A 21719-nucleotide genomic window follows, 5' to 3' on the forward strand; every position below is an offset into this window, starting at 1 on the left:
AAAACTGAGAAGGATTCACTATGCTTACAAAAAAGAATTGTCTTTGCTTTAACAAAGTTTTCATGGTTTGCTGCTAACTTTTACTTCAAATGTCTCAAAAAATTAGCAGGTCCAGTAAAGGGAACTGCAAAAACTCTTCAGCTACACCCAGCAGGGGAAGCAATTCATTTCATTTCTTCCCACTCCCCCTTATTAAAACATCTTTCCCACCCAACCATGTGTCTGAGCTTTATTGCTATTGCTGTTTCTTGCTGGCAAGGCCAGTCTGCACACTCTCACTATGGATGAAAACAGGATTCAACATTGGGCTGACAGTTACCTCATTTATAATGATCCAGTGACAGTCAAAAGCAACCAAATTGGCTTCCACGACCTGAAACAGAAAACAAACCAGCCATCAGTCATCTTAGCTATATGAATGGCAATGCCTAGTTTATATAAATATTTGTCCACAAATGATCAGGCAGCAGAGAGATAAAATTAAAATGAAAAATGTAAAAAGCACCAGCTCTGCGAAGATATTTCTGTTCAATTGAGACTGAGAGTCCCTTTGAGAAAAATGCTGCCAAAGCATTTGGATTATTGTTTGGCTTGCTAATTAAAACATAGGGGTATAGTGAACTTCCAGCACTGAAAAGAAGAATAGGTCCCTTTGCATTCATTTCAGTTTTTAAGGACAAGCCCAAAAGAGCTTTAATGCTGGGTGGTATGCTGGAAAACAGTAAGAGTGTCATGCTTCAGGCCGTGTTCTCTCTATCTCTTAAAGCTGCTATTAAAGCACACTCACTATGGCTTGTTCATTCCCCCTTCTTCCTTAGTTTGACATTTGGGAAACATGCTTCTGTCTCTTTAAGATGGAAGGCACCTCTGAATGAATCTGATTGACAGATATCACACAGGAGGAATGTCTCCCAATTTCGAAAAAATAAATAAATTAGGGCCAATAAGTGGCAAATAATGAATGAAATGATATAAAATTGTTTAAAGCATACAATTAACACATCAAGGAAAGGGGAAAATATATAAGACCCTATTAAGTGATGCAAATATAGGAAGAATAGATGAACTTATGATTGGTATTTCCTCAGAGGTACAATTATTCATTTTGGGGGGCTCAGTCCCCCAAGCTTAGCCATAGGAGGGACTCAGGTCTCCCATCCTTTCTGTTCCAGGGTCCGTGATACAAGATCCTCCTCTGTAAATGATATAGGGTATGGAAGTATAACATAGTCATCTTCATGTTAGAAATATCTGCCCCAATTTGGGGAATGCAGATGGGCAAACACTTTATTTCAGTTCATTTTCAGAAAACTTACCAAAATTTTGAATGAACCATTTGTCCCAATCATTTTTTCCAGGCTTAACATATACTGTTAACATGTAGACTGTTTTTACATATAATATAGAAACAAAGAATCTACCATCTGATTGGTGGACAGGTGTCTAGTGCTCAATGCTTGTGTGGATACAAATCAGATGGTAGGTCTTATGCACTTTCTAAGATATAAAACCACTTTACATCTTAAGACTGGGACAAGCAGTTGGGGGGAAATGACCTATTCACACAATGTGTACACATAACATAAGAAGAGCTCTGCTGGATTGGATCAAGTTTCATTCTAGTCCAAAATTCTTTTGTCCAAAAGGGACAAAAGATCTCTAAGAAGGAGAGAAAAAATGCATGAAAACAACAGTCCTTCTTCATTCTTTGCCTTCTGTTTTGCATCTCAAACACAAATTGGAAAATTACTCCAACAATTTAAGTAATTCGGGTTTGACCAGAATCCACCAACTAATGGATGCAAAACCAGCCTATATGTTAAGAGATCACATACCATCATTGCATTTGCCTTAAAATGTATACCTCATTATTCCATTCAATTTTTTCATAATGTGAAGATAGAGCAACTGATGCACTAGAGGTGTGAAGTATATGGATGGCCTTTATCATGCTATATGTTTCTACTTTTTTGTTTGTTTGTTTGTTTGACTATATTTGCAGATGGAAGAATAAATTCTGTGTATGAGGGTGGCCATTCACAGCTGCTCTTCCTTTACATAAAGTATTCCAATACATGCAAACACACCAATGGGCTTATAGACTAAGCTAAATCCAATCCTGTTTGCCTGACTGAGTCCATTTTCAATTACTCCATTGTGCATGACCTTGCATTAGGTATTGGTTGCTATCTAATATAAGTATCTGTATTATCTCTCTGCTTCCCAAGTGACAGAGAGTGTTTTCTTCCTGGTAAATGGGAATTGGGGGACTTTCACGTTCTTTATGTATCCTCTAAACTAGGGAATACATAGGAATCATGAATATAAAATCATCACAAAAGTGTAATCTTGGGTTATGCATTCATAACTCACTTAGTATCTTTTTATGTTACATGTGGCATTCACTTATTAATTTTGCTTGTTCCTTTTAAGGAAACAAAGTGCCTTTGGATGAACTTGGGAGATATTTTTTTTATTTTCCCCCCAAATCTGGGGCATTACTCCACTATTTCAGATGGATACCCCTATCCAAAACAAAACTTATAATGATAAAGGTAAACAATAGCAGTCAGTCCCTTAATGGATCACCTTTCCAAAACTGCACAAAGTAATGATTTCCTTTAAAAAGTAACTTTTCACACCATTTTTTCATAGTATTATCGAGTACACAGGATATCTGCTCCAGATTTTAGATGTGTGCTTGAGTGTGTATGTGCATTAGAGATTCAATATTCTTATCTTTCTTTCTCACATTTCTTTATTGATTGTGCTCATGTTTGTATGTATTCAATAAATAAATAAATAAATAAATAGCACAAGAGCTCTCTGGCTGGTGCAGGAGAAAGAAGGGGGGGGGGGAACCCACCTGCATACATAATAAATCATACACTTTGTTTTTATCACATCTGATATGAAGTGATCTGGAAAACATTACAATTTCACTGTCCTTCTCTCTAGCTTCCTTCATCTAGCTCATTATAATAATAAGGAGAACAATCTGACACAGGCCTAAGATTTCCCTTGATCAGCTGTTATTATGAACAAGTTTACATATTCATTATTATATTAAAAGAGCTTTACAAAAAAAAAATCCAAAGTCAGTGCTAACACAGACTAGATCCAATTATCTGTCAGTGCAGCAGTCATTACTTGGACAAGACGTGCCTTTTACATTTATGACCTAACGTTCCACTGTGCCCTTGTCTCTCCCCTGAGCTTGCAGTTTTCTTCATTTCAGTAGTCCACTGCAACACGATCAGAGAGGCAGGAGAGCAAATGGGATTACACTAATGAATAGAGAGGGTTGCTGGAGAAGTACAGAACATTTCACCATTGCTAAATTCTTGTAATTTGCATGAAGGTTCACACAAGAGTGTAAGAGCTGCTCTGATATAATGTTGGCTTTAACAGGATAGCAATAAGCCAGTGGAATGGCTTCAAAGAGCCACCTCCATCCTGTAAAGGGCTCTGGATATCTGCTCCCCAAGACTACATCGTTTGCTGTCTGATAATATTGCCCCCACTCCCAAACCCATCCAAAGATAATAATTATTTTTTAACACTGGTGATGGGACGGGATAACATGGGATGGGATAACAATTATCACAATACTTGAAAAAGATAAGCTGGTTTAGGATGCCAAGGGCAGTCTGGTACAAAAGGGAATGGCATGGGGTTTGGGGAAATCATTAGGAAATGTTATAGCATCTGGTGGCTGAGGCAGATGACTCATTCCTCCTAGTGGTAGAGCTCCTAGTAATATGTCAGGCACTTTCATTTCTCCCTGATGAAACACTCATTCCCATATTCCAACACCAGCCATGTCTGGAATTTAAATAGTCATCAATACAGTAAAGATAACAGATTCATAGTATAAAACATGGCCTTTCAGAGTCCAGAACTATTTACCTGAGAGTATATATTTAAGAGCATAAAAGCTGAAATAGATTAGACAAAGCAGGACAAGTTGGAAACAACTCTCAACTGGAAAACCTTGTCCAAGTCATTTTTGGTGCCTCAGACGAAGGATGAGGTAGGACAATCTATTTCATATACAGATGCTAATATTTTCAAATATTCCTTAAATCAAAATAAACAACTGTACAATTTATGTCACTGGGGGGGGGGGGGGGAGCAGAGCTTGTGGCCTCTTTGTCAGTGGGTTGGAAAAATCTCTCCAGATTTTAGATCAAATTTTAAAGGAGTTATCCAAGGTGTTGAATTGTTTATTTCATGCCTTCAAGTCATTTCTGACATGGTGACCCTAAGGCAAACCTATCATGGAGTTTTCTTGGCAAGATTTGTTCAGAGAAAGTTTGCCAATGCTTTTCTTTGAGGCTCAGAGCATGTGACTTCCTCAAGTTCACTAGTGGGTTTCATGGCTGAGCTGGTCTCCAGTACTTAAACCACTATGTCATGCCCAAATAATAGCAATAGCAATAACATATACATTTTTATGCAGCCCAGAACTTTCTAAGTGGTTTACAATCTGTAAGCCAATTGCCCCAACAAGCTGGGTACTCATTTTACCAACCTACAAAAGGATGGAAGGCTGAGTCAACCTTGGAGCCCTGGAATCAAACTCACAACGTTGTAGCTGCAGTACTGGCATTTAACCACTGAGCTACCAGGGCAACACCTATAATAGCTTCTTTACAGTTTGGACTAAACCTGAAGTGAGTTCACTGACCAATGGTATGGGTGCCAACAACTGTCAGTAGCTTTCTAGTTGGTAGTCTTAGTGGGTTATAGACCATAGAACTTTGAGCTCCCACAGAACCAATGATCTCCTGGGAACCATCATGAAGATTAAGCCATGGTGTGGTTTGTTGAAATTAAGTCTCCTGTGATATTGCCTCTGCAAACAATTCATGTTTTGATAACTGATTGCAAATCACAATTAGAAGCTGTGGTTGGTTTAAAAAGTCTGGTGTTTGTTTGTTTGTTTGTTTGTTTGTTTTGTAGTGATGTTTAAAGTACCATCTATGTCTTATGCCTGATTTGTTACCTTAGGTATCCATGCTGAAACAGCACCTAACACAACAGGGAAAAGAGAAATGAACTAGAAGACAGGCCATGAACTGTTTAATCATCTGCCATGAAATTAACAGATTAAGCAACAAACCATGGTTAACAAAACTATAGCTTATCATAACATGTGAATACAACCACAGAATCTGGATGATACACCACCTCTTTGATGGAATCAAACAGTCATAGAATCAAAGAATCAGAGAGTTGGAAGAGACCACAAGGGCCATCCAGTCCAGCCCGCTGCCTTGCAGGAATACACAATCAAAGCACTCAGACAGATGGACGTCCAGCCTCTGTTTTAAAACCACCAAAGAAGGATATTCCACCACTCTGAGGGAGTGTGTTCCACTGTCAAATAGCTCTTACTGTCAGAGAGTTCTTCCTAATGTTGAGGTAGACTCTCTTCCTGTAGTTTAAATCCAATGCCCTGGAACCTATTCTCTGGAAAAGCAGAAAACAAGCTTGCTCCATCCTCGATATGACAACCCTTCAAATATTTAAACAGGGCTATCATATCATTCTTATTCTTCTTTTCTCCAGGCTAAACATACCCAGATCTCTAAGTCACTCCTCATAGGGCATGGTTTCCAGGAGACTGTAAGTTTTAACTGCAGGCACACAGCTACTGAATCTATTACCAAAAGGAATGTTGAGAAGATATATGTGGCTTATACTTAATGTTTAATGTCTACATTGTGAACATTAGCAGTTTTCTGAAGTATTCAATATTAAATGAGACAAACAATAAGTTGCACATAAGGGGCCTATTTCAGTGCTACCCACCTAAGTTTTATAAAATTTTGTAAGGCAAGAAAGAATGAAGGTAAAGGTATTCCCCTTTGACAAGGTTGTCAAGTCATGTCTGACTGTAGGGGGAGTTGCTCATTTCCATTGCTAAGCTGAAGAGCCAGCATTGTCCAAAGACTACTCATGTGGCCAGCATGACTGCACAGAACACTGTTTACCTTCCCACTGAGCTTGTGCATATTTATCTACTTGCATGCTTCCCAATTGCTACGCTGGCAGAAGCTGGGACTAGTGATAGGAGCTCACCCCATCATGCAGCACCTGGGCCTCAAACTGCTAACCTGCCAATCTTGCAGTCAACAGAGTCAGCATCTTAACTACTCGAGCTGCCACAAATCAGGGAAGAATAATCGTGGCAAAATGTAGAAACAGATAGCATGAGAAACTCTGTTGGGCAGAACAAATGTAAAGGCATCCAGAAATTCAATGGCTCACACTTCAGACAGTTGTGAATGTTTGGAATTCACCTGTCTATATTGTTGGCTTTGTGACAGCAAGTAGTATTCTGCCCACATAAAAAGGAGAGATAAACTGATAATTTCCATATGAAACAGAATGCCTGTGATAGTATTGTTTATGTAACTCACATCTTGGACTGAAAAAATAAAACAGGAGCAGAAATGGAGCTAAAATATAGAAAGAATTCCTAATGGGTGCTGGAAATGCATATAAATCCAGTAATCTATTCCCTAGAATATTACATGAAACAGCATTAACCCCTAGCAAAGCCATTCCATAAATCCTTATGAAAATATGAATGATTTTCAAACATGCTTAAGCATTTTGCTTTAGAAATTAACTTAAAAGGCCTAAAGGCATATCAGACTCTGCAGGAGTAGCTTGAAATCTCTGTGGAAATGAAAAAGAAATCATTTCACTTAACTACCAAATATGTGTTTGGCATCTTCAAGATGAAGATATACTGCGAGTTTTCCAATTTGATTTTTAATCACATAAGGGTATGAATATTATTTTCTACCATACTTTTCATGAGGAAAACTGATATATTAGCAGATACTCGTATGCCCATGACTTACCTAGAAGTGTTGCAAGCATGCTAGGCAAGTTACTGCAACTTTCTCCTGGAAATGGAAAATTTATCCTATTTCTTCTCTGTGAGAGTAATTAATATAGCAGTTTGGTACCATTTAAACTGCCATAGTTTTGTCTATGGAATTCTAGGATTTGTAGATTGATGAAGTACTAAGATTTTTCTGGTAGAGAGCTCTCATGATGTAGTTCAAAGGAAGGCTCTAGAACTCTCAAGCAGAGCATTATACATCCCATCAAACTACAAATCCCAAGTTTCAATGGGATTACAATTAAAGTGGCATCAAACATCTATAAATGTGTAACTTTTTTCTTTTTCTTTTAATTATATTATAAATAAATATGCACAACAAAAATTCTTATATTTGAGAAATCTGCACAAATCCATTTTAATTAATGCACATAAAATAAGTTTATGAAAAATGCATGTGTTAGGGAAACATCATATCAAAAACCATATACATTTTCATGCTGGAGTAAAAAGCCAAATTTCACAATCTGACATGAAACAGAGATGCAAAGAAAATGTGAATAGGATCTGGAGAAATGTAATGAAATTGAGTAGGTGTTTTCACATCTGTACTTCCTCCAAATGTGTGTGAGAGACACAGAACGATAAGAAGAAATAGCAGTTGCCTTATGATTCAGTTATCAAAGATCAGTCTTACTCTTAACACAGGTACTGATGCGTTAAAAAGCAAAAGCCCTCTGATTATTTGAAAAACAGGATACAGAATTAAGTTCCTCTGGAATGAAAAAGTTAAAAATAATATCTCTGTACTATAACTTGTCCATGAAACCCACTGGGTGACCTTAGGCAAGTAGTCACATGCTCTCAGCCTCAGGGGAAGGCAATAGCAAACCTCCTCTGAACAAATCTTGCCAAGAAAATCCCATGATAGCTTCGATGAGGGTTGCCATAAGTCAGAAATGACTTGAAGGCACACAACAAAAACAAACTATACACAACCATGCTAAACAAAGGCCCTCTCCTCAGTATTGTTCCAAAGGAGCTTCTTCAGATATACAACTGATTAATAAAACCAAACAGCATAGATGTCTATCTATAGAACTACCTACCTACCTACTATACCTACCTATGTCATCTTTAAATATGTATGTGAAATGCAAAACTTTTCACATTTCAAGCCTGAACCTTATAATTTTCTAAAACTATCATCAGAACCTTTTGTCCAGTGTAGCTTTCATGTGGAGGAGTTCAACAGATGCACCATGATCTCCTTTTGTGCACACAATACTTTATTTCAGTGATTTAACTTTACTAGTCCAAAATCTGTGAACAGGCATAGCTGGAGGTCTCTAGGCTACTTCTGCCCATCCAACCTGTGAAGTGTCCTCCATTCAGATATAAAATAAGGCTATAGAAGAAAAACATTTGTTGAAATGGGTTTGTGCCACAACCAGTGGGCTACCAGCCCTGACCTAAATGTGAAAAACTGCTGCTGACCAAGATCCTAAAGACACAGTTGATTAGATTTTTTTTTTCTTAAGCCCAGGGAGTAGTGGTTTTTCTATTTCACCAGTGAAAGAGATTGCCACACTGCACTGTGAAGATGTCTTTGCACTCTGTTAGATTTGGTTGCCAGTCAACAAATGAGCACAAAAGAGGATGGAGCAGGGAAGCAGATTAGTATTTTTCTACAGCATGCACATTGGAGAGATTTTGTAGAGCACAGGAAAATGCTGTCAAGAAGCAAAGAGATGAGTGAAGAGAAACCATCTGTCACTGGCAGGAACTCCAAAACTCCTGAATGTTTGGAAGAGTCTAACAATTTATCAGCATTTTCTTCTGTCATTCACTCTCAAATCTTCAAACAGACTAACAGTAAGACAATCTCAAGCAAGCCAGCCAGCCATGCTGCCAGTTTAGAAGCTTTTCTCATTTCTAAGAAAAAAGTAAACATTTTTTTAAAAAATCCAAAGTATCTGCAGTGAAGACCTAGCTATTTAGCAGAATAATACCCCTAAGCAATATAATGTGCTGCCATTCCTAGTGGTTACACTCTATTTTATCAGCTCTCTTCAGTGTATGCCAACGTTAGCATTTTTATAGAATGTCTGCAGTACTAGGTTTGCAACAAAGCCCAGGGGGATAGTAGGCTGTGCAGGGACACATTTTACTCTGAGTGCCATTTGGACAGAAAATGCAGGTTAGAAAATCTAGAAGTAATAAACAAGACAAAATGCTTGAGACAAGTTTAGTGTGTTCTACTTTTTGCAGCTAGATTTAGGGTTAACCACCAATTAGTCAAACAGGCACCATTAACCAAAAGAAAATATAGCACTGAGGCATATTTACCAGCCTTAAACATCTAAACATTACATTACTTTTCTCTCCTATAAGACTGAACCAAAACAGGGACTGAGATGGCATTTTCTGAGAAATATGCCTTCTGCAAAATGTGCCCATCCACCAATGCTGGGGATAATTTGGAAGGCTCTGAATTGAGGCAGAATTTTTAAAACTATTCTGAGGGAAGGAAGCACTGCTTTACTTTAGATTTTTCTTCATGGTCACCAAGACAAAACTGAGTGGCTAACATGGAACCATAATATCATATTATTTCCTAGACAATGCCTTATTAGCTGTCTGGATCGCATAGTTCTTCCACCCCATCTCTTTATATGAGAGATCTGCAGATCCATTGCCATATGTTAGCTAGTCTGTTTCTATGTGGACTTCCCCTAAGTCTATCATCTTGGTCACCTAAGGTTCCAAATTCATAAACAATGGTATTGATGAAACAGGCAGGCTAATATTAACATACCTCATAAGTACTCTGAGATATGAGACACATATACTTAAATTTAAACACCTGGCACAATGCTATAATATATTATTATTATTGTTGTTGTTGTTATTATTTTTATTATTAACCTTTATTTATAGAATCATAGAGTTGGAAGAGACCACAAAGGCCATCTAGTCCAACCCCCTGCCATGCAGGAACTCACAAGCAAAGCACTCCTAACAGATGGCCATCCAGTCTGTTTAAAAACCTCCAAAGCAGGAGACTCTACTCCACTCTGAGGGAGTGTGTTCTACTGTCAAACAGCTCTTACTGTCAGGAAATTCCTCCTAATGTTGAGGTGGACTCTTTTTTCCTGTATCCATTGTTCTGGGTCCTATTCTCTGAAGAAGCAGAAACAAGCTTGCTCCATCCTGAATATGACATCACTTCAAATAAACAGGGCTATCATATGACCCATTTCTTCTCCAAGCTAAACATATCCAGCTCCCTAAGTCACTCCTCATATAGGGCATGGTTTCCAGACCCTTTACCATTTTAGTTGCCCTCCTTTGCACATGCTCCATCTTGTCAACATCCTTTTTGAATTGTTGTACTCAGAACTGGACACAGTATTCCAGGTGAGGCCTAACAAAAGCTGCCACTTGTTATACAGTGCTAATAGGCTTCTGTGAAGGAAACCATGCCATGTACAGAAATATCACCTTAAAACTTCAGCCACATATTGAAAATTAAGGCATCTGCTGTTTCTTTCATAAAACAGGCACTGCACTACACTGCATTGCATCTATACTGGTAAGGAATCATACAATATCATCAGTTGAGGAATTTTATTGAAATCTAAACAGATATATGTTACATATCTATAACAAGCCTTTATCTATCAGATGAGGCTAGTATATTGTCTAGTGAGGAGAATCTCTCTCTCTCTCTCCCCAACATTTTAAGTGTCTGATACTCAACCTAGGACCAGCATTTTAAGAGCAGCTGTTAGGAACAGCTGTGTTTTTACATAGTTGAAGCAGTGGCAAACTGGTTTCCTCTGTCTCTCATAGACAAGCTTTTATACTCTCCGCTACCATCATTTATTTATTTATAGACAAATTTCCATAGCACACATTAATTTATTCCATTTAGGGAGAAATATTGGGTTAGATATGGCTTCCTGCCAGTGACTCTTTCTACTTCACCTGTTGCTTTAGGAGATAAACTCTTAGTGTGCCTTGTTTACACAAGCTGTGGGATGCCAGAACTCTACATCTAGTTATATGTCATTGGGCATTACTCAGATGAGTCTGGTAATGACATATATCTAGGTTGTTCTAAGGACTTAAGTCTTTCTAAGACTGGTTATATGGCTATTTTGGTATGGCTGTTTCCATGCCCAGAAATGGAGATCCTTACCACACCTGGACTCCATAGAACACGACGAGAATGGAACGGAAGTGGCCTGGAAAGAGTAAGGAATGAGTGGGAAATACATTTTACTGCACACAGAAGTCCCTCACTCATTCTGTTCCCAATCCATCCCAGAGGGGGTGATTTTTGAGAACTGTTCACAACAGTTCTTAAAAATTGCAGTGCTCTGGGGCAGATTGGGAATGGAACGGAATGAGTGACCTTTTGGACCATTCTCATTGCGTCTCAGGAGCCCTGTGTGGTAAGGTCTGGTGTCTCAAGCATGTGCTACTAGTTATTATTATTTTATTATATCTATTTATATCCCACATTTTCCCAGAACTGGAACCCAGAGTGGCTCACAACATTAAAAGAACAATACAATAATATAGACATTTAGCTTCTAATGTTATCATTGGTTTTCCCTTTTTGAACTCTGTACTAGAGTACACATGCAATCTCACAACTCATTTCAGGGCCTTAAATTTGCAAAATAATTATGCCAAATAGGGTGCCCAGTCTATAACATAATAAAGTACATTGGCATCCACAAAAGTTTATGGAAAATCCACCTTGTTAGTCTTTTAGTTGTCAATGACATTTTGTTATTTTTATAGCCATTGGTGCACTTGTTACACCGCTGCCACAGTTTCAAAAGAACCCGCTTTTTGTGGGTTCTTTTTCTGCCGGCGGGAAGCCTCGTGATTTGGTTGCTGAGACTTCCCTCTGGCGGAAAAACAAGCACCAGCAGGCCGCCCTTTTTTGGCAGTCTGTACCGCGCCATATATAATATTTTCTTGCCCATGACTTTATGAGAACCTTTGCTCACAAACATAGGAAACAAAGGTAAGGAGTCAGCATATGTGTCCTCAGTTCCTCCATGTAATTGTCCAATTGTCCAGACTCATACATCATGGTGGGTCTGCTTATGCTTTGTGTCAGAGTTGTGCACAGTTGGTGGCTAAGTAGGGTGTAGCTATCACACATGCGAGTCCCAAGCATCACAACAACGAGTGATAACTCTACTTTGTCCACTGAGACATCTTGAAGTTGAAGTCTTTTCTACTATTTCAGGATGTTGCCATTGAACTCTACCCCTTTGACTCTTCAGTCCAGAGTTTTCAAATATCTGAGAGCTTATCAGGTTTAGTAGCTAAGCATCATGTGTATGTGGAGTAATATTTATGTATTACATTTGCCCATCCAAAGATATCAGTGTTGAGACCAAATTGTCATTTCACAACTGTTGCTCCACAGTCCTCTCAGTCCAACCCCCAAAAGAATCCCTGTTCTTGGGCTAAGTTGCTAAACCCACATTCGTTACAACTTTGCTACAGGCTGCAGTTGTCTGTTCAAAATAGTAAGCCTCAGAAAAACAATGTCAATGTTTTGTCATGCCAGAAATACTGAATGGCTCTGACACAGGCCAGATTACAAAACTGTGACAACATCATAGGGCACACAGTAGCAACTGATATGCCTTTTCCTTTACAACAGTGTGTGATATGATCTGAGCATTGTTTGGAATAAAAATTTCCCTTTATTTTTTGAGAAGAATCAATTTCTTTTCAACACAACACAGCAACCACACAACATCACAGAACTCACTATGTTAGTATTGCTTGACAAAGAGGCACAGGTTATCAAAATGTAGTCAGATATGCACCTGTCTGTTGTTGTTTTTTTCCTCCATAGCAGAGAAGGAGGGTTTAAAATGCTGAAATAACCTTTATCTAAACACCTACTCTCTGTGTTGTTGCAACAAATGCCCCTTTGCTTGCAAACCAAGCTCAGCCTTTCCAATTGGAAGATCATTAAGCATCTTTTGTTCCAGAACCACTAGCAAATGTAGTTGAAGCCTATGTTATCTCACAGACCAATGAGTGGGTCATTGTCCGTTCTTTGTACTTGTATCAATCGACACCTTCTTTTTCCCTAAAGGCAGAACAGTTGCCAGAGATGAGATTCGGACATCAATTCAATGAAACGATCTGTGAGGCAAACAGATCTGAGATCAAGCAAAACAAAATAGAGGAATCCAGCTGTACAACAGAAACTTTACTTGTCTGCCTATTTGCCTGTGGCCCAAGAAAAAGGCTGGGTGTATGCTCTCAGGAACAGTAGGAGAATGAAATCAAGAAGATGAAGGCTGGTTTAGCTAACTTGGAAGCAAGAGAATGAAAGAAAAAAAAATGCATTGTTTGATGCAAAGTTAAGAATCAGAAGAGTTTCATTCAGTTCCCTCCAGGGCTTCTGCCTGGATTCTCAGGAGTGTATCTCTGTCTTTTTCTTTTTCCTCTCAGTTGCTGTTTTATTATACTGTTGACATGTTAACCACATATCTGCACTATGGATACCTGCTGGCTCCACAGCAAGACTGACTCTTTGTCTCTGCTCCCATACCTTGAATATCTCAATGGAGGAATCAGTTTCCAATTCATAAAGTGCATTCTTGCACACCAGAAACCAAACTGACAAAGCTATTGTCACCACAGGCAATAGGCCTGAGAAGCAGCATTAATGTCTGTTTCCTAATGGGAAACATGTGCACAAGTTGTCACAGACAGATAGATACTCAAACAGACAGAGTTACAAATGAAATTAATCAAACAAATCAAAATACTGCCTTGGATTCACAAGAGAAAATAATCTTTCAAAGAATTTTTTTTAAAAATGTTGTTGTGTTGCTTTTCCTCATTTTCTCTTTTCTACATCTTCCCTGCTCCCAGCATAAGCCAATTTGTATGTCACAAGGCAGTTCTGTAAACTTAGGACGTTCTCTTGGATGACCAGGCTTATTATATGACAACCAAGATGCCACCACATGCTATAGCATCTGTGTGCCAAGTTCTCATCTTTCTTGGCATCAACATGTTGTAAATATGAATGTTAGTGAGATTCTACCACAGCAAATTCTGAGTCCATCAGGGATAATGATAGCACCTCTCAAACTAATATGCCATTCAACAGTTTTTGCAGTTGCCCAAAAGCTGCAAAATGGTTCTTTGCAGCTTAAATACATCTAGATATATTTGAAGCTCATATTTTCAAAGGAATATATGGCTAATTGTTCACACTAGAGGAAAACTACATTTTAAATCTACTTTTTTGGAAAAGAAAAAAACCCAACGAAACCCACATAATCACAGATGAATGCAAAAACTGAACAGGTCTGACATTTATGAACATGTAAAATAAAATAGAATAGAAATATAAAATGTAAAATGAATGTAAAATAACAAACACCTGGACAACTTCAATAGGAAAGAAGAAACCCTTAAAGTGAACAAAATTTGGCTACCAGTCTGAAAAACAGCAAAATCAGGACTCAGCAAATGAAAATGGTAATCTGAAGAGGGGAGGTTTTATGGGTCCCATCATTAGCAGGACAAACACCCCACTACCACACACTCCACTTAGTAAATTTCACCTCTTAACTTCATTTAAATAAATAAATAAATAAATAATGCTTTGTATTTTTCATTTGGCTGGTTTTACAAGTGCACAATAAAGGCTTAGCTTCAAGTATACTACATAACCAGGGAATTGAAGATGTGCTTTTGGAGTGGTTATTGTGCAGTCAGTATTTCAAAGACAATTGAGGTGCTTTGTATTAAATTCTTATAAATATTTGCAGTAAAGAATGGAACTGCATTCTATAGTTCTGAGTTGGCTACAGATTGAGGCTGTTCAACGTATCAAGATGGTGAAGGTACATAATACATTTGCTTTATTCAGGGGTTCTGGATAAAATTAACATGTGAGGAGAGGGATCAGGAAAGCTCTGTCTCCTTTGTTATCACCCTCCATCTGTGGATAATGATACTCCAGGGTGGTTGTTCAGGGTCCCAAATGAAAGGCAGCACCCATCCCAGCAGCAGGCATTGCTGCGGGGGGCAGTGCTACAGACCCAGATGGCTGTTTTGGGTCTCATACTGCTGCTGAACAAATGAGAAAAAGACACAACATCCTTTCTTGCTCTCCCAGAAGCCACGCCTGCCCCACTTCATGTGCCACATTAATGGGTGTACAACTGTCCAGGGAGGGTCACCTGGTGCAGTCCGTATCCTTTGAATGCCTCCCCCGCAAGAAACACCACTGGATTCCAACACTCTCCTACGCAGCATGTTCCATGATTAAACAGCTCTTACTGTCAGGAGGCTCTGTCTGTTCAGGTGGAATCTCTTTTCCTCTAGTTTGAATTTAGTGCTCCGTGAATGCTCCATCCTCAGTATGACAACCCTTCAAATATTTAAGCATGGCTGTCATGTCACTTCTTAACATTTTCTTCCCAAGGCGAAACACACCCAGCTCCTTGTGCAAATAAGAAGACTGTTTTCTAAGTTAAAAATACAATAAAAATAAAAACATTAAAATATAATATTTGATGACTTTTTCAGAGTAAGGAGGAAAATGGTAACATTATTCATGCTAGCATGTTAGAATAGAACTTAGGAAGGTTTACATTCCTCCATAGGGTTAGATTCCTCCTGACCCCGATATTCCTTTTAAAATTGTCTTTAAAATAGGACTAATTTTCCTTCCTATCAACAATTTCACAAGAATATGAGAACACCTTGGTCTCCCAGTGAAAACATTGTTGGACTGTGCAGCGAATGTACTTTTCATATTTGCTTATAAAACAAGGACCCATTTCTCTTGAAGTTTGGCAGCCCTTATTCTTTAGTAGAAATTTTGTGGAATGCCTAAATAATATATGTCAATTTATGTCAAGTTACAAATAATTAGAGAACAGCTGGATCTCCCAATGAAATTTAAAACAAATGGAAATGACAAAGTGAGTGAAAAAGAAAATGAATGTGATTTTAAGAAATAAAGCTCTGAGCAACAAAAGTGAACTGAGAAACAAAACAAACATCCATTTTCTTTTCTGTCACATGCCAATAATTTGTACTTATGACACACACAGGGGTATAGTTATGGGCAAACTGATGACATTGCTCACACAATAAGAATTCTGCCCTTCCAAAATGATTTTTTCCCTTCAATCCCCAGATTGCTAGCAGTATAGTAACTTAAAACTTCCCTGGAACATACATAAATACAGTTTAGGGATCAAAGGAAAAGGAGTAGTCAAAGGTATCCAGGAAATGTGAACACAGCAAATACAGTGTGCCCACGTCATATGTGGGTGTGACATACACGGCTTTTAGCATATGCTGAAAGCCATGCTGGAAAAAAGCCCTGATGTGCCCCGGAGGAAGTAATGGGGTGTACATCTGTGGTGCATGCGCCACGGCACACCGCAGGCACAAGCCTCATTATTTCCCCTATGCGGCAGGGTGTGGAACGGATCCCCCAGGTGAGGGAGGGCCCACTGTATAATTTTTCTATGTGTTAACAATTTTTGGTGTTTCACTTGCTGCGATGCTAGAAATAGACAGAGGGGGGAAATTATTTGGAGGTGGTAAAAATCTTATTTTGCTCATTTTCATATATGCACCCTAGGGCACACATGACTCACACATAGTCTATTTAATATGATGACCTTATAAAAATGATCAACTATATAATTTAGTTTGAATATGGAGAGTCTCCTATACTTTTAAATAAGGTTGAAATCAATTACTAAATATGATAGTAATTGGGAGAAAGCAACATATTTTATCATTTTGATTTGCACTTTTGGTTGTTGTTTTTTTACAAATTGAGAGTTAAATCCAGTTTCAAATCCCAGCTAGACTAATCTGAGTAGCTTCACTGAACAAAAAGGATTAGTTGACACTTATTCATAACCCACTGATTCAATGGTGTACATTTAGCAGGTGCTATAGGCTATATTTAAGATGAAGGAAATGGAAATCTATCTCTGAGTATTCCTGACCTGAGAAAACCCTATGAAATTCATTGGGTTGCCACAGGTGATTTGAAGGTGTGCACGTGCGCCCACACAAACACACACAAACACAAATTGAATTTAGCCTTTTGGTTTTGTCTCATTGAGTGCTAAAATTTGTTTTTGTGTTTATTTTTTGGATGGGCAGTCTTGATTTCTTTCCTTGAATAACTGAATCTATTCCTTTCCTGAGATTTTCTCCCTTTTTAGAAGGCTATAATCTAATACCATCTCTAATCCAGATATAAAACTCACTTGTTCCAGTATTCATTTCATAAAACACCAATTTAAGTGATCAAAGGCTATACCAACATCAAACTCCATAATTGCCAAGTACTTATTGAATTCCTTACTGTGATGCATAGTATTCAATACTTATCTGTTGTTCAGAGTTTAAGAAGTACAAATCCTGCTTCAACTGCTGCTAGGTAAAAGCCAATGACTGATCACATCAAGCCATAGATATTTTAGTCTCTCTGACCAAGGAAGGAAAAAGAATAGCATGTTTTGGGGGTTGTATTCCATTTCTGAGGTTGGAGGAATCTCTTGCTGTTGCCTTCACACATGATATTATTAGTTGTACAATTTAATATTTGTAAAATTATACTTTTTCTTCCCTTTTTATATACCACCACTTCTAATAATGCAAAAATACAAATGTGACAAATAAATGCATTATATGGGTAAATTCCTAATGGATTCAGCTTGCAAGTCCATCTAACACATTACATGGAAAACTTGCAATTTATGTTGTATCAATTTCTTACATTTCATGTGTGTCAAATCTGCTGCTCCTTATTTCATAAGCTCCCTCTGTTCTGAGCATTTTTCCATCTTGTGATTCCCTGGTATGGTGCTTGCTTCCTGACTCCTGATGTTCCCAATGGCCCCTTTTATCTTCATCTTTCACACAGAATCAAAATATTCTGTCATCCAAGCATGTTTATTTGACCTCACTCTTCTTGGTCTCTTGATTTCATATCTTGACTTCTATCTTTCTTCTAGATTTGTATGCTACTGATTCAACTTTGTAAAGACCACATGTATCCCAGAATCAACAAGTGTTTATTTGTTTTTTGTTTGTTTTATATCCCAAGACTTGCAGGCAGATAATAGAAAAAGTAACATAAATATGCAAGATAAAAGAAGAGTGTGATGTAGTATTGCACATGCAGCCATTCTTAACATAACACTCCCCCACTATTAAAATCTTCATCTGCCACAATGTATTAAAAACCAAATGACTCCCTAAATAAAAAGACAGCAGGAGAGGGCCAATCAGGCCTCCTGAAAAAGAGAGTTCCACAACTTGGGAGCAGCTACCAAGTAGGCTTTCTCCTGTGTCCTCACCAAATGTGCCAGTGAGGGTGGTGGGACTGGGAGAAAGCCTTTCCCCACATATCTTGGGCACAATACAAGGTGTTGGTTATCACCTTTAAAGCCCTACATGACTTGGGTGCAACTTATTTAAAGGATCATCTATTTCCATGCTCTCAGGTCCTCTGGGAGGAACTTACTGCAGCCTATAAGGATTAGATTGACTGCGACCTCCCAGAGGGCTTTTTCTGCAACCACTGATAGCTTCAAGAAAGCTGTTAAGACGGATCTCTTCCAGCAGGCCTTCCCAGAATAAATTACTCAGCCATGTAGCGACCTCCCCACATATATCTGATGACTCTGCCCACCATTATTGTATTAATTGTTCATGTAATTTTAACCTTAAACTGTTTAATTCTTTTTTAAGGGGGATATTTTATATATATTGTGTATAATTTTAATATTGTAAGCCGCTTTGATTGTTTTTACAAAAAGCAGGGTAGAAATAAACGTTTTATTTTATTCATTATTTTTGAAATCTCAAATAGGCTCACATAGGAGCCTTAACCGAACTCAAGTACTTCTAAATATTTCTAAATAATCTTACAATAAATGTGAACATATGAACAGGAGGATTGTATGTGAAAATTCATTTATCTACTTATTTGTGTCGATGTTATGTACTGTTAAATCAGCTTTTATCCATGGTGATCCTATGGATGAGAATCTTCCAAGAGATCCTATTATTGGTAGCATTGCTCAGAACTTGCAAGTTCAGGGCAGTGGCTCCCTTGATTTAGATCCAGAACACACTGCAGAAATAATCCAGTTTGAGACCACTTTAACTGCCCTGGCTGAATGCTAGGGAGCCCTGGGAAGTGTAGTTTATTGTAGCACCAGAGCTCTCTGACAGAGAAGATAAATGTCTCACAAAACTACAGTACCCAAGACCGTTAAAGCCATCTCAAACTGGATTATTTCTGAAGTGTGTTTTGGACCTAAATCAATCTACCTGTAATAGGGTTGACTTCTTTACTTATTGCTTTCCACTTTTTTGAGCAGCATAGATTTTGTTCCCAGTGATTCATGGCATTTCCTTATATGTCCAAAGTATGTTAGCCTCAGATTTTGTGGGTTTTTCCGGCTATGTGGCCATGTTCTATAACAGCTTATTCCTAACCTTTCACCAGCCTCTGTGGCTGGCATCTTCAGAGAATGCTAACCTGGAAGAAAGTGGGTATATATATACTGTGTGACCCTGGGTGAGGAAGAGTGATTCCCATGTTAATATGTGTATTGTTCTGTTGTTGATGACCTCCTCAGGGTAGGGGGATATGCAAAAGAGGATTAGTGTTTGCTAATTGGTGATCATTGTTTGCTGGGAAAGCCTCTGACCCTGATTGATTTCTCATTTGCATTGCTGAGTCCTGGTTTTGGTGTCCTTCAGGACTGGTAGCCAAACTTTATTTACTTTGAGGGTTTCTTCTTTCCTGTTGAAGTTGTCCAAGTTTTTGTGGATTTCAATGGCTTCCTGTGTGTTCTGACTTGATAGTTGTTGGCATGGTCCAGAATTTCAGTGTTTTCAAACAGCATTTTGTGCCCAGGATGGTTTGTAATATGTTCTGCTCCTGCTGATTTTTCTGGCTGACCCAGTCTGCGGTGTCTCTGATGTTCCTTGATTTGTGTTTGCACGCTGCGTTTGGTGGTCCCTATGTAGACTTGTCTGCAGCTGCATGGTATGCAGCAAACTCCTGCTGCTGTGAGAGGGTCTCTCTTGTCCTTTACTGAGCATAGCATTTGCTGGATTTTCTTGGTTGGTTTATAAACCATTTGGAGGTTGTGCTTCTTCACCACTTTGCCTATTCTGTCTATGACTCCTTTGATGTATAGTAGAGATACCTTCCCTTTGGGTGGTTGCTTGTCTTCACTCATCTGGGTTTTTCTGGGTCTGGTAGCCCTTCTGATGTCTGAGCTGGAATAACCATTTGCCTGTAGAGCCTGGTCTAGGTGCTTCAACATCTTCCAAGAAATGGGGTTCGCAGATGCATTTTGCCCGGTCTACCAGTGTTTTGATTGTGCTTCTTTTTTGTCCTGGGTGATGGTTGGAGTTCTTGTGCAAGTATCTGTCTATATGTGTAGGTTTTCTGTATACTGTGTGACCCAAATGTTGGTTCGGTTTGCGGATGACTAGGTATGGCAATGTTCCTTCCTTTTCCTTTTCCATAGTGAATTGGATGTTAGGGTGGATGTTGTTCAGATGGTTCAGGAACATGGCCATATCTTCTTCCCCATGGCTCCAAAGGGTGAAAGTGTCATCCACATATCTGAACCAAGTTGTTGTCTTTTTTTAGTGCTGTTTCCAGGGCTTGCTTTTCAAAGTGTTCCATGTAAAAGTTTGCTATCACAGGGCTTAGAGGGCTTCCCATTGCTACCCCACCTCTCTGCTTGTAGAGTCCATTGTCAAACTGTAAATAGCTTGTGGTGAGGCAATGTTCAAACAGGGCTGTGATGTCTTCTGGAAAAATTTGTCGGATAAGTGTCATGGTGTCCATTATCAAAGACAATTAGTATGTCTTCGGGTTTTAGTTCAAGGTTATTGATAGCCTCAGTTTTGTCATTCTGGTTTCTTGGCTTGGTTTGCTCCACAACTCATTTGCTTTTCATTTGGGCTGTCCATGGTATCCATACAACTCTAATTCAGCATCACATTTCAAAAGAGTTGATTCTCTTCTTGTCAGTTTTCTTCTCTGCCCAAGTTTCATATATTATTTTGTTATTATTTTGTTGTTATTTTATTAATATCATAAAATGTAACAAACAGTTTGCAAGATACTACGGCGGGATAGAGACCGCCCAAAACGCCGCCCTAGTTTGCTCCGCGGGGAAGCCGCAGCCTCCAGACTGCGATGCTTCCCTGCGGAGCAAAAAGAACCTTTAAAAACCAGATTCTTTATGTGGCACCATTGTGACACCACAATGCGCCAGTGGCGCACTTGCGGTGTCAAAATGGTGCTGGGATGTGCGGACGCTAAGCATCAGCCACGTCAAAATGGCGGCGCCCCTATGTACTGGGTGCCGCCATTTTGACGTACAGATTACGTACTAGGGTTGTGGGGCATATATAAGCAGCACCCTGAGGCAACCCTAGTACGTATGCAGGCCGGCACTTTCACCGGTCTGTATAGCTCCTATAGAGATGTATAAAATACTTACAAGATTTATATGCATTTTTATTGTTCCTCTGTTCTCCAGGGCTTCTGAGACAGCAATTTTGTTTTGTAAGTCATATCAAAACAACTTTTTAAAACAAACATATGAACAAATGAACAATTAGTTTTTAAAACCCACAAAATAAAATAATCTGAAAAGCCACCATGGCTCTAAATTCTGCAGGCCATGGAAAATTATACAACCTTGGCTGTCCACTGGAATCTCAAGTGGGATAGAGCCAGCTTGGCATAGCTTGGGAGAGAGTTTCACAGCTG

The 21719-nt window shown here is 38.7% G+C and overlaps 1 protein-coding gene across 2 annotated transcripts in view; it reads right to left on the reverse strand.

The window, feature by feature from the left end:
• The window catches only part of GRID2 (glutamate ionotropic receptor delta type subunit 2), a 1094955-nt gene that overhangs the window by 385061 nt on the left and 688175 nt on the right, over positions 1-21719 (reverse strand). For both annotated transcript variants that reach the window (XM_089526112.1, XM_089526113.1), the window contains exon 5: positions 320-373. In XM_089526112.1, the coding sequence (XP_089382238.1) occupies positions 320-373 (54 nt within the window). The remainder of the gene's footprint in view (positions 1-319; positions 374-21719) is intronic.

This window comes from Sceloporus occidentalis, unplaced genomic scaffold, assembly GCF_023333645.1.
Source record: "Sceloporus occidentalis isolate IW3139 unplaced genomic scaffold, rSceOcc1.0.p SCAF_5, whole genome shotgun sequence".
In the NCBI taxonomy this organism is placed as follows: Eukaryota; Metazoa; Chordata; class Lepidosauria; order Squamata; family Phrynosomatidae; genus Sceloporus; species Sceloporus occidentalis.